Source organism: Amblyomma maculatum, chromosome 1, assembly GCF_055883805.1.
Source record: "Amblyomma maculatum isolate TAMU_Amacu chromosome 1, ASM5588380v1, whole genome shotgun sequence".
NCBI lineage: Eukaryota > Metazoa > Arthropoda > Arachnida > Ixodida > Ixodidae > Amblyomma > Amblyomma maculatum.
This window is the reverse complement of record NC_139344.1, coordinates 256,021,655-256,034,305: the sequence shown is the minus strand read 5'-3', so window position 1 is coordinate 256,034,305 and position 12,651 is coordinate 256,021,655. Positions and strand designations below refer to the sequence as shown.

General features: G+C 47.1%; 1 protein-coding gene across 1 annotated transcript; it reads left to right on the top strand.

The window, feature by feature from the left end:
- The first annotated feature begins 5,816 nt into the window (after positions 1-5,816).
- On the top strand, positions 5,817-9,873 carry LOC146206281 (snake venom vascular endothelial growth factor-like). Its single transcript, XM_084587008.1, has 2 exons — positions 5,817-6,645; positions 8,952-9,873. Exons 1-2 carry the CDS (start codon positions 6,451-6,453, stop codon positions 9,177-9,179), a joined length of 423 nt encoding a protein of 140 aa, XP_084443134.1. The 5' UTR covers positions 5,817-6,450; the 3' UTR covers positions 9,180-9,873.
- Positions 9,874-12,651: the final 2,778 nt, after the last annotated feature.

Here is a 12,651-nt window from a genome sequence, read left to right as displayed (position 1 = left end):
GTAGCATGTACCAGCGATCAGTCTAATTGTCTTCTTTTGGAGACAGAGTATGATGTTTAGATTTGTGCATTCTACGGACATCCAGTCACCGTTTAATAATTTAATATAAACTGGACGCGTACAAGGTTATTAAAGTTAGCAGCCATGCTCTGCCCCGGCGCTAATTATCAGCAGTCAGTAAGTGAATAAACATTTACTTGGCACAGGCCCAGGACTACGTGCGCAAGTGCGAACTCGTATACGCACGCTGAGATAAATTTAACGGACAAATACGTGCATACCCCTACTTGTTGCAGAGACGTGTGGTGGAAGCCCTGTGGCATCTTTTGGATGCGCTTGGTAGGGAAAGAGAAAGACAGTCCTCCTACTGATTTGGTTTGTCGGGTTCAACGTCCCAGAGCGAATCAGGCTATGAGAGGCGCCGTAGTTCAGGACTTCGAAAATTTTGACCACCTGGGGTTTTTAACATGCCTTTACATCGCACAGTACACGGGCACCTTGCTTTTCCTCTACACCGAAAAGTGGCCGCCGAGGCCGGGATTCGATCCCGCATCCTTGGGCACAGTAGTGGAGCGCCGTAGCCACTGCGTCACCCCTGCGGGGAGACCTATACTGGTCAAGCCATTATAACGCTAAGGACATATAAGGACACTGGCACGACCACAAGGCTGACTGACATCTCCGGTATTATAATAAGTGCACTCGCAATTACCCTGTCAGGTGCTAGGTACACAATTGCGTACACAGCGATTTTGCGGATTGTTCGACGATTGTGGGAAACTAGCAATGATTGCTTTGCTTCAGACAAATTTAACGCTTAGCATAACACAATTAAATAAAATCATCTATTTCTCTTTTATACAAAAGAGGGGAGCAGCCGCAAAATGCTGCTCTGCTTAGGGTGGTTACGGTGCCTTTTTATGTTCGGTAGAAAATGCAGCATATAATATTGTTCAATACAGTCTGCACTGTAGCACGCCCTTCGACATACTCGTGTAGGCAGATTTTGGCACTCGTAATAATGTTTTCTTTTTCCACTCTGTGGCGCCCCGTAGGGCATTACGTGCATTAAAATTTACGTCTTTAATTCATTCGTTCCAGCATAAAGGTTATGCAACAGTTACGCCGAGGTGCTTCACAGTTCGAACTTCTTCAACTGCTACCCGACTATACAATTTGTGTATTGTAATTACCTCTTCTTAACGTTTAACGTTTATTACCAACTGTGAACACAACTGATCGTAAAATACGGCTTGATCATCCTCCGATGTAAGCGTTGTGGGCACACACTGTCGTCTGCAAAGTTGTACGCAGCATATGACTCACAACATCATACGTATAACCCAATTGGCATCGTTTTCTCAAAATGGCTCTTCCTTATTTTGAACTCACACAACAGCAAACTATTAATGCTTCATCAGCGCTCAACAGCCTATATAAAGCATCCCTTAACCTCCCTGTACACACTTCAAACAAGAGGTTCTACGACACAGGCCTTTTTCTTCGCCTCTCCACATTACTCGTTCTCCACAGAGACAGGCAGCTGGCTCGACTGTCTGGCACTTTGCAGGCTCGCTGGCTCCTAGAGAAAGCAAATCTGTCTCCTATCAACCTGACTATCGAAGAATCATCTGCACCCCTTCCCTCCAACATGCGCGTCTCCCCTCTACCCCGTCATATGGCCCCTTGTGTGAATAATGGTCGCAGGGAAGCTCAGGCAGCTCACCACCCTTATCAACACAGACAGCAGCATATACAGACGCCACCATATTGGACACAGGTTCTGTGGCATATGTAATTTTCACTCCTTTGGAGGCGGACCCTTCCCTTCATACATGCGGCCCATACAACAATCCTCCCCCCATCGCTACTCTAGCGATTGTGCCTATCATTCATGTCATCGTGTCCTTCTCTGAACTTCCTCGCACTTCTTCGTACACCATTTACACTGACTCAATGGCGGCTATTCGCTTACTGCAGCGTCGGCTAATTCCTTTGGACCTAGAAACAGCAATACACTACGCCTTACGTTCGTTGGCTCCATCGTCAGTCACTATAAGGTGGGTCCCTGGCCATGCAGGGATCACAGGAAATGAGCTGGCTCATCAGCTAGCCCGCGATATTCACATCCGGGCGCCTGTGATCCCTTGGTCAAGCCCTCAGACGTGGGACGACGCGTTGGCCTATAAACTCACAATTAAGAAACACTACCGCCAACTAAAATGTGCTCTACCTAAAACTAATTTCTTCGTTTCAGGTAAGTTTAGCATTCTTCACTTTGTGAGCAGGAAGCTTTCTTACGATAGCTAATCAGTGACAGCTATTTCAGGAAACAGTGGACCTACTGACGCGTCTCCCGCCATTTTGTTGCTGACAGATTGTGCCACCATTTCGAACGTATTTTCTTCCTCAATTTCTTGTGGCATCTGTATCATTGCAGCTTGAAATTATTGCACATCCCCGCGGTTAAATTTCATAAATTCCGGCGTTTTAACATTAGTTTAAAATTATTTTGTCAGCGTGTATAATATTTCTTTATACGCGCGTGCAAAAAATTACCCATTAGCGTTTTCCTCTGGGAAACTAAGGAATTGGCTTTCCTGTGGCCTGGACGTGAACGCTTTTATTATTATTCTATATGATAAGTGGCGTCTTAAAAGCTATTATGTGAACAGTTAAAAACTATCACTACGAGGAAAAGTTATAGCAACACCTCTTTCAAACACGGGTGTAAGGCGAGCAAATTTAATGCTACTCCCATCAAACGCACTTTGTGTCGCTTAGTGCCATTTTAAACGGTGACGTAGCGATAGAGGGAGCCAAAAATAACGATGATAGTCTTGTACACATAATACATACTAGACTTCCTTGAGAGCCCGCGTAAGTTTTTAAGCGACAGCATTTTTTTCATCACACTGGAATTTTCCTTTTTTGTAAATAAAAATAATTTCGAAAGCTTTGTTCTCATAATAAGGTATTAACCTCATAATAGGGTATTATCTAGAGCTCGAGGCAATCATAAAACATATCCATAAAACATAGCAGAATATCGTATTAAGTCTTACTTGTAACATGCTTACTGTGAACATGAAATCGTTTTTTGAAAGCTAATCTGGTAATACATTTTATAGCACATCAGCACACTCGTTTAGGGGTGCTAATAATTTATTTTCCAAAGCCCTGCTTGGCGGCTTCGCGCGTGGACAGTGTTGCCAGATTGGGAAGTGACCGCGACACCTGAACCTCACCGATATTTCCTAGTTCATTGCTATCATAAAGCGCATAAATATGAGCAAGAATCGATCAGCTGTCAGCAAACACTCGTTTTATTAAAATAAAACCGTGTCTGTCAGCCCCTATTCATTACTTTGCGTATCATAGATGTCTGACGGGAACCTACGTAGTATATCGTCGGCGATAATGAATATAATTCAGCACATCTCCCTGGAGGCCAGCGTTGTGCGAATCCGTGCAACGGCGTCCAAGCTTTTCAGGAACACCTTGTTTCCTTACTTCGTCTTGAATGAAACACGCGACTTGACTGAAGACTTGTTCCACCACCAAGTTCGACAGTGGGAATGAAAGACGGTCCACTGCATATAATGCCCGTTCATTGCAGGGCTTTTCACCCATTGTTATTTCCGCATTCATTATGCTGCAGGATCCTGTGGAAGTTTTCCCTCGAAAATGGCCTCCTCACTCCTAATATGCAAAGCATGACAAATCTCCTTTATTGCACTGCAATAACGTGCAGGTGTTTTTCAAACAAGGTAGTGAAGTGGAAGTTGCAAAACAGTGTCGTAATTTGCGACAACACTCGTGAAGGGAGAAATCTACTCACGCCTCCGAAAATGGCTTCACTGACAGGAAGGCGCTCTTACGTCTTCTTAGTTTTGGAAGTGTTGCTTCAACCCTCGCCCGGTAGCTTTATCGAAGTTAGGCACCTGGTGCTCCTCAATGGAAGACGAGTTCACCGAGAAATTTAAGCTCGAAAGTGTGTCATTCCAAAGAGAAGCTGACTGAAAATTATTGGCTCTAGTGTTTGCAGAAAAGTCAAGCTCTTCGAATATTCTATCTGGGCAAATTTTCATAGAGTGGAAGTGCTAAAGGTTTGGATGAGCAACGCAAGTAGGCGGGGATTTCGACATGCAGTGGTTTTCTCCAGAAATCACAATATATTTTCTGGTGTAGCCGCTCGCTTACCTCGACGTCAAGAGCTCTAAAATTTTGAAAGGTGTCTGAAATCTAGGGACAGATTTCACCAGATGGTAACGCTGTACGCGGACGTCCGTCCTGGCCTGCGGTGGTTGTCGCTGAAGTTCGGCGTGTGCAGCGTGCACGAATGACACCAAAGGCGAGTGCCTCTCTTTGAAGGTGGCACTAAAGTAGCCCGTGCAACAGGCGTATGCATGCTCCCTGTCAAATTCATTAATTACTGTATACCGTTTATTCTAAAGGCATAAGTCGTTTCCGATTGTTTTGTGTGTATGTTATTTTTTCCAGGGCCTTAGCAGAGCCCAAAGATTCCTATATTTGGAATGAAAGAACAATTCAGTTGTTCCACACTCTAATGATTGACGACCACCAGAGTGATGTCTTAAGTTCCACTAAAGTGTTCGTTCTCGAGTTAAGCTGAGCATGCGAATTCAAGGTTTATCCGCCGCGGCACCTTGAAATCAACTTGTGAAGTTTGCTTGAACAGCGGCACAGCCAGCCAGAGCGGTGCGTGAACAGCAGAGCGTGTAGGAACCGAACGAAAACTGCCACTGGCGAAGATGGTCCCCAGGAGTGTGCTGTGGATGTATACCCGTAATTCATCTTTAAGGAAATTTATATTTATGTAAACAAAAAATTGTCAAGATTACGCGGAACCCTCTAAGCTTTTTTTTTTTTTTTTTTTTTTTTTTTTTTTTTTTTTTTACCCAGAACTGCGGCGATTATTGTGTCGGTCTGCTGTTCCAGTTACTGGCGGATGAGGGATTTTGTTACATGGATATCATCAACAAACTGTTCATTATTTGCATGCTTCCGCAAAAAGCGCGTCTTGAGCAAACAAGCGGTGCAGATTAATTTCTAGCGATGCATGACGCAAGGCCCTTTTCTCTTTCCATAACTCTGTTTGGTAGAGTTCACATTCTGAACTATGCCCCCTTTGTATTTTTTTTACATATATTCAGTTGGCTTTTATGTTATAAAGTCCCAATTGATGCAGCTATTCAAGGCTATTCTGAGTAGATCTGTCTGCGGTCGGGCTATGGTGTGCAAAAGAAAAAAAAAATCACTAGCATTTGATTCAGCCCGCTTTCACCAGCACAGACTGAAAAAAAAAAATACAAATAGCAAAAAAAAAACGGCATTTTAAACTTAGAGAGTAGATTGTAAGCGGCGTCTACCACCCGCTGGCCAGAGCTCGGGATTATATTATTTTTGTTGCTACTATCTGTCACAGTTGTTCTCCCTCCCCCCACTCCTTTATACCATTAATCATCTCTCTACCATGGACCGGATGCCAGGTCAGACAGACTCCAGCGGTCCATGCGGCACGTAACTTGCTTCACCAGCCAGTGTCACATTCATTTCTTCTTCACTGTCACGTTTTCAGGCTATCTGACACGGCCGCACTGGTCGGGTTTAGGCGCGACCCAGGCAGCGACGCCGTAACGACGGTTTCAGATAGCCACTCACGTATCAGCCTTGTAAATAACCGCATTCTGGAGGGTCTTCACCGCGCACTTGTGAAGAACTCGAGAGCGTCTCGTCACATCGCGCCGGAGAAAACCCTCTGGCAGTTGCTCCCTTTATCCATCCATCCCGACGGCGGCACGTGGCCCCATGCCTCATCGCGTGCGGCGGGGGCGCGCGCCACTTGGCGCTGCAACGGAGGCTTCTTCCGCGGGCTGCTTCTTCATCGGCAGTCAGCTCACGCGCTCCTCCGTGTCGGGACGTAAACACCCTTGCCTCACCGCATGCATAGTCTGCACGAGTTTGCTCAAGTTAACAAGACCGGCTGGAACGTGCGCCGAAGCGACGGGAGACGCGGCGATCGCGCGCCCCCTGACAGCGAAATTAGTCCCCAACGCCGTACCGGAAGGTCGAATATGAAGAGCCAAGGGCACGAACCCTGCGTGCTAGGTCGGCGGGCCAAGGGAGCTGCTCGACAGTGAACTTTCGCCGGGGCAGCCCCGAGGTCCAGTGAAAGTGACGGCAGCGGCGCAGAGCCGGCCAGCCCCGTCGTCCTGCGGTGAGAGCGCGACCTCTACAGCGGCGGGGGGGAGCGCCAAACGGCTGGGCCAGATTACGCCGTCCAGAAGGAAAGCGGCTCGTGTGACAGACCACGATTGGCCGTGCTTGTTTTTTGCCGGCCCCGAGGAGCCGGGCGCCGCGCGTGGCGTCCTCCATGTGCGTGATAGCGGGCCCATCGTACGGCGGCTTAAAAAGCGCAGCCCAGCGATGCGCCGCCTCGCGCTCACGGTGCTGGTTCTGAGCGCTGTCCTGTGCCGCGCCGCGCCGGCGCCACGCCGGCCGGCCAACCCGGCGTCGGCCAGGGCCGCACGCCACCAGGAGTTCGTGTGGAGGGAGGCCGCCTGCCGGGTGCCGCAGCCGCGCGTTCAGTGCCTCAAGGAGCTGCAGCCCAATGACACCAGGGTGAGCTCCGCCGCGCACTTGCACCAGAGCCAGAGCACGGCAGATAGCTCCCGATAACGTCCGACTCGAACGTTGTTATTAGGTGTATCGCATTGAACGGCGCCCTTCGTCTCCTCATGGGCGCACCGCAGAAGGGATTTGTGCAAATACTTTCAAGTGGGATAAGACCTTTTTTTCGCCGACATGCCGAGCAGTCTGATAGAGAGCTTTTTCCCTTCATCGTGGCGATGCCCCTTCAAGAAGGCAAACACTTTTGTGTTTGGCTTGATGAAGTGGCGCAAGCTTCTGCGGATGCTTGACACAAAGTATATAGCGAGACTTTATCAACTCAACTCTCAGTAAGGCGCACAGCAGCGAGAGGCCTGTTTAGAGCGACCGCTTACCTATCATGGCAAACTTACTGAGCGATTTCTTTTTATATCTAGCTTTTTGCCGCACACTCAATATTACGCAAAGAAAAAAAAAGTTGCTTGCTAGCCTAACGTATTTGTTCACGTAAGTCCGCTGACCAATTCTTCGACAAAGGGTCTTGTCTTCGCCCGACGAAGATTCCCGTTGTCAAAATGCTGGTTAGCGGACTGAGGTTTCCTTCCTTTGGTCCCCTTATTCACTGGCTTACGTGGACTGCGAGTAAAGCAACTTACTTTTCAAGCGGGGCGGGATCAAAATAACTAGTCTGTCGGCCTCCGTATCATAACCTGCGAGTTTTACCGTAAGCGAGTTGAAGAGCTTAGCAACAATTTTTCGGTGCGTGATCCGGTTACGGCCTAACATGCTCTCAACAATTAGCTTTGTAATAACACGGAAGGGCCAGCAGGAGATAGCAGCATGCCGTGGCGCCAAAACACGCTTGTTTTATCCAACAACTGTCGTGACCTTAATGGGGTAGGCTTGGATATTAATTCGTTTCATTTTTTTTTTTTCTACGCTCAATTCCGGTATGTGCGTCATTTGCTTGTTTTGCTGGCTATATGTTAGGTACGGTAAATTAAGCCCCTGTCGAACGGACGTGCATGTGCGAGAGGTAGGCTGGTGACGACTGAAAAGCGGTACTCCAGTAGTAATTCATATCCGCAAATAGGGTTAATTCCTACAAGTAATCGCTTTCGCGGAGTTATACATATTTATAGACTTATCGGATTACATAGTTTATCACATGTGACACCTAGCTTGACAAATTGAGTTGGTATACGCAATTATTCTAGGCGTTTCCCTGTGAATTCAAACACCATTCATAGCAAGGCTTGGAATCAGGCCAGAGCTTTGATAGTGGCCCAAAATCAAACAAATGTACTCTGCCAGGTGTGGAATGAGTAAAGCGAAGCGCTGTTGGGAGCGAAGGTGAGTCCACAGCTGCACGCTGAAACACAGGAGCTGGAGGGAAAGATGAAAGAACCGCGCTGCCTGTCAACTTCCGCTTGGAGAGGGAGTGTATGCAAACGTGCCTCGTCAATTGTTCAGTTGCCTACTTTTTTTTTTTTTTTACGTACAGGTAACTCTAACCCATAGCTGGGACACTGCACGAGCAATTCACACAGTATCCCTATGAATCGGAACCCTCGTCGAAAAAAATTGTGTCTGGGGAGCATTCGGTGTCAGCGAAAGTCAGTTGTCCTGTCGACTCCACGGGAAAGCTAGCACAACCGTCATACCGAGTTAGGAGATTTAACGCATTCTAGACTCATGACTTTCTGACGGAGGAAACTTATACTAACCATGTCAAAGTTGGCGGACAGTGCATTTGTTTCGTCTTTTCTTTTAGCCCGCAGGTGTGTAATCGTCTGCTGTTGCGGGTTCAGTAACATGTGGACAACTAGCCGAGGTAATCGTCCTCAGTGAAAATTGCAACAAAATGTAGGAACGTGTCTGAACCCATATTTGACTCAAACCTAAACGACCTTACGCAGGAAAATATGCCTAAACAACGGAATAATCAGCGTGAGCCATACGGCCGCAAAGGAAAGATTTCACAAAAAATTTGGGCACGCCCAAGAAAAATACGCCCGGGGCGCCGCCAATGTTTTCTTCAGTTAGGAGCATTTGAAAAAGTTTTCCTTGTTTTCCAATGCGACAGCGTGACAGTGCTCAGGTGACTGTGAAAGGCGTTTGCATGTTCCTGCGTTTCAATTCTTCTTTTGAGGGCTCTTTTATGCACATTGCTCCAGCTTTCTTCATAAAAGCGTCTTGTTTTATTATGAGAGGTTTAAAGTTTGCAACTTTAATTGGAGATGGAATTGCAGTTCTGCACAATTCGAGAGGCCGAAATGTGCGATTAAAGTTAACGCGCCTCCTTCTGCACCACGCAGAAGTTTGTGCCCCACTGCACCATCCTGCACCGGTGCGCACCGGACACGGGCTGCTGCGCGGCCGAGGAGCAGCACTGCCAGGTGAAAACAGTGCAGGCGGTGCAGCTGCCCTTCCTGGTGCTTCACCTGGACGCCGGCGGCGGCCCCTCTCGCTACGAGCCGGTCACGCTCGTCTTCGACAACCACACCGAGTGCGAGTGCCGTCTCCGCAATGAGCCCATCCGCTGAACGCGGCCTACCTTCTCCTACGTCGGACAGTCAGTGGCCTCCGGGGAAGGCAGCCTGTGACCGCGATTTCCCCGCTTGTGCGCGAGCGAAGCCGCGCCGACCTCGACACTTGCGCCGACCCCACGCCGTATCGCTTCGCCTTTCCGCTCTGTGTTGACGGTGAGAGCAGTGCCACCTTTGACTACCGGCCAAACCGCGCTCAGTGGTGCTTCGCCAACGAAGGCCAGGGCACCGGCGACAGAACTCCCTCGTGCCGCGCACTTTCACGTGCCACAAGTGCTCGAGAACAGATGAGAGACGGACGCTGCACGCAGAAACTTTGTACAGAGATCATGATTCATTGTCCCCAGTATTGTGATGTTGGATCATAGAAATTAAACGCTTTACACTGCACCCCGTGTGGCGTTCGATGTTACGGGCTGACATTCAAGACAGCTACTTGAGGCGCTCTTCAAGAAGTAATTGTACTGCGATAAGCAAAGAGGTGACCATATTCCCTACATTGATGTTATTGTTGTTTTTGTAGTTTGTTTTGTTTCTAGTTTTGGGGCTTCAGTGTACCCAATCCTGGAACCTGAAGCGAGGGTGAGGCAAAGATAGGCAACTTAATGTGGAACAGGAAACTTTTTCCGCTTCTGCACATCTCAAAGAAGTTGATAAAATTTTGCAAATCACCTTATCTTTTGTGCATAATTAGAGGTATGTTTCCTAATGTGGAGAAAATTATCTATAGCCCTCCACTACGGCCTCCCTCGTAGCCTGAGTCGGTCTGGACGTCAAACTCCATAAGGAAAAAAAAAAGGTGGGGGGGGGGGGGGGGGGGTATATTCCACATGCCGGCATGATCAAAATTTCCGGTAGGTAATCGATCGTGGCTGGACCTTAGCGAATTGGGGATGTTCAGATAGTCTGTAGATTTCTTCAGTGCTCACTTGCTATGCTGGTTTGAGCTCACTTGATTCTCTGAAAACAATGCTCATTTTGATTTCGATACACAGTGCTGCGTAAAGAAAAATTTACGCTAGCTGAAGGAAACGTGATCAGAAAGTGAAGCAAAACGTTTCTGTTTTGCTTCATAAGGCGGAGTTTTGCCTGGCTTCTCAATATTCGTACCTCGACAGACGATGTTCCCTCGAGCTGTCGACTACCCGTGGAATAATGTATACCCGCGTTTGAGGCGGAATTTAAACGTAGTACTGCTATTGTCCACCAAGGTCTCGTGATTAAAGTCGTTGCTGTAAACATGCTTTTCTATGCTTCGAGTATTCGCTTCGACTCTAGCTAATAAAAGTGGCGGCGTGTAGTCGGCTGTATTCACTAATATTTCGCTTACTTCGTATTCGCATCCATGCTGCCTCAGTGAGCGTTTTCACGCTGCAGTCTGGTTTACCGTATTCCTTCTCTCTTTTTTTTTTTTTTTCTATCGTCTTAGTCGCCTAAGTTCCGATGGATCACAGCATCAGCAGGAGGGTCATTCAAGTTCTGGGATGTTCTTGCGAAGAAATATGAAAATTTTGGCGGATCGAAGGCGGTTCGTGACGGCTGATAAAGTGATAGAGCGGCTGGGGTGTTTGCGGTTAAAGGCGCTTTTCAATCATTTTTGCGCGAGCGTTTTGATCCTAAATTTTCAGCAACAATTAACGGAACAGTTATTTCCTTTGCAGGGGAATTTTATAAGAGACAGCGATGAATTCACCCCTAATAAGCAATACGCGTTACGCGAAGTGATTGGCATTTTGTGTGGAGGCAGCCTGATATGCAAACGGATCCACCTGAAATGCAAAAGCACTGGCCAACATAAAAAAAGGAAGCAGAATAAAAATTTGCATTAGGCCTCACGCGTTACACCTCTCAGAGGCAAATACTGGTCATCATTACGACTTTGCAAAGTTTCTACAGTTGCTCGGAGAGCTTTCAGTCGCCTGTACAGGCAGCTCTATATCAGCAACATCTTAACGTTCGAAATCTACACAGGGGCTATGCAGGGGGTTGACATCAAAAATTAATGTGCGCGCGTGGAAGCACGGATATTTTGCTGTTAAGAAGTACGGGTATATTACACAATCGCGACTCGCATTTCGTTTTTTTTTTTTTTGTTTTGTATTGCCATGTCTTCTTATGTCATGCCGTATATTCTGACCATGTCTTGTAATCGAATTGCGATGGCCGCCAGCCGATGCCGAGTGCAGAAGCAAAGATCGTGCTATTTTACAAAAATATACCAAACATCTGTTGAGGAGCCGCGGTGATTGAGTGGCAGGAGAGTGTGCGAAGAAGCTTACAGTATAAAACAGCACCCGTTTTTTTTTTTTTTTTTTTTTTTTTTTTTGCAAAACTGTTGTTTTATAAGAAAACAACAGGAAAAAAAACCACCGGTAAAGTAAAATCAAAAGATGCATGAGTGAGTTTCATGAGACATAGCTAGATTTAGCATGGATTATTCCAAAGTTGTTATTTGGACCTTGGCATGTATATGTCTCTGTACTTCGATATATGGTTCTTCAGCTGAAAAATGTTCTTATTTCCGGTGGTGTTGTTTCGGTTTCCAAACCACCAAAAGGCTATACACTTCACCAGATATGTTTTTGCGGTGTAAAAGTTTACTTTGTGACGGGAAAACTTCTACGCCTATTATCTATACTATGTGAACGTTATTAGTTATTGAGAAAAGCAGCACGTGACCATGAAGAAAAGCACATGGAGTATAGCTGAAACGCGCAGTAGGGAAACTGTTGAAGGAGGAGGGAAATGAAGGGGAGATATATAATGAAGTACAGGTTGTTGGAACAGGAACGAGCATCTGTCAATTTCTTTGCACAGCTCTCATAATGCGGCATACTTAGCTCACTGCGCTTGCTGTGCCTCGTGTGGGTCATGCCCCACCGCTGTGGCTCAGTGGTTAGGACTCTCGACTGCTGATCCCGAGGACACGGGATTCGAATCTCGACCGCGGCGTCCGCCTTTCGTTGGAGGCGAAAAGCAAGACGCCCGTCTGCTGAGCTGTGTCAGTGCACGTTAGAGAACCCCAGGCACGCGAAATCGCCGGAGCCCTCCACTACTACTTCGCTCATACATTGAGTCGTTTTGCGACGTTAAACCCCATGAACCAAAACAAACCATCACGCGGGGCATCTCTTGAGCACGCATTCATGCGGACTGCGGTTTAATATTCTGAAACGTTCAGTACAGTGCGACCTTTTTTGTTCGTCACGCTACTGATTTTAATAACTGTCAGTGTCCCCCTCAAATGACACAAAAGCGCTACCACTTCGAGTCAAGACACCAAGAGTGAAATCGTAAAACTTCCTGCTCTAGTCAACGTGAAAAGTCTTGCTAAGTTATGCTAAGCGTCCATTGCCGTATATGACACTTGTTCTGTTTGATCGAGACTTACGAGACAACAGTTCACTTTGACAAGGGCATGCAGTTATTTTTTATCTCTTTAGTTTACGAGCCTGTTTCCTTCAAGCTA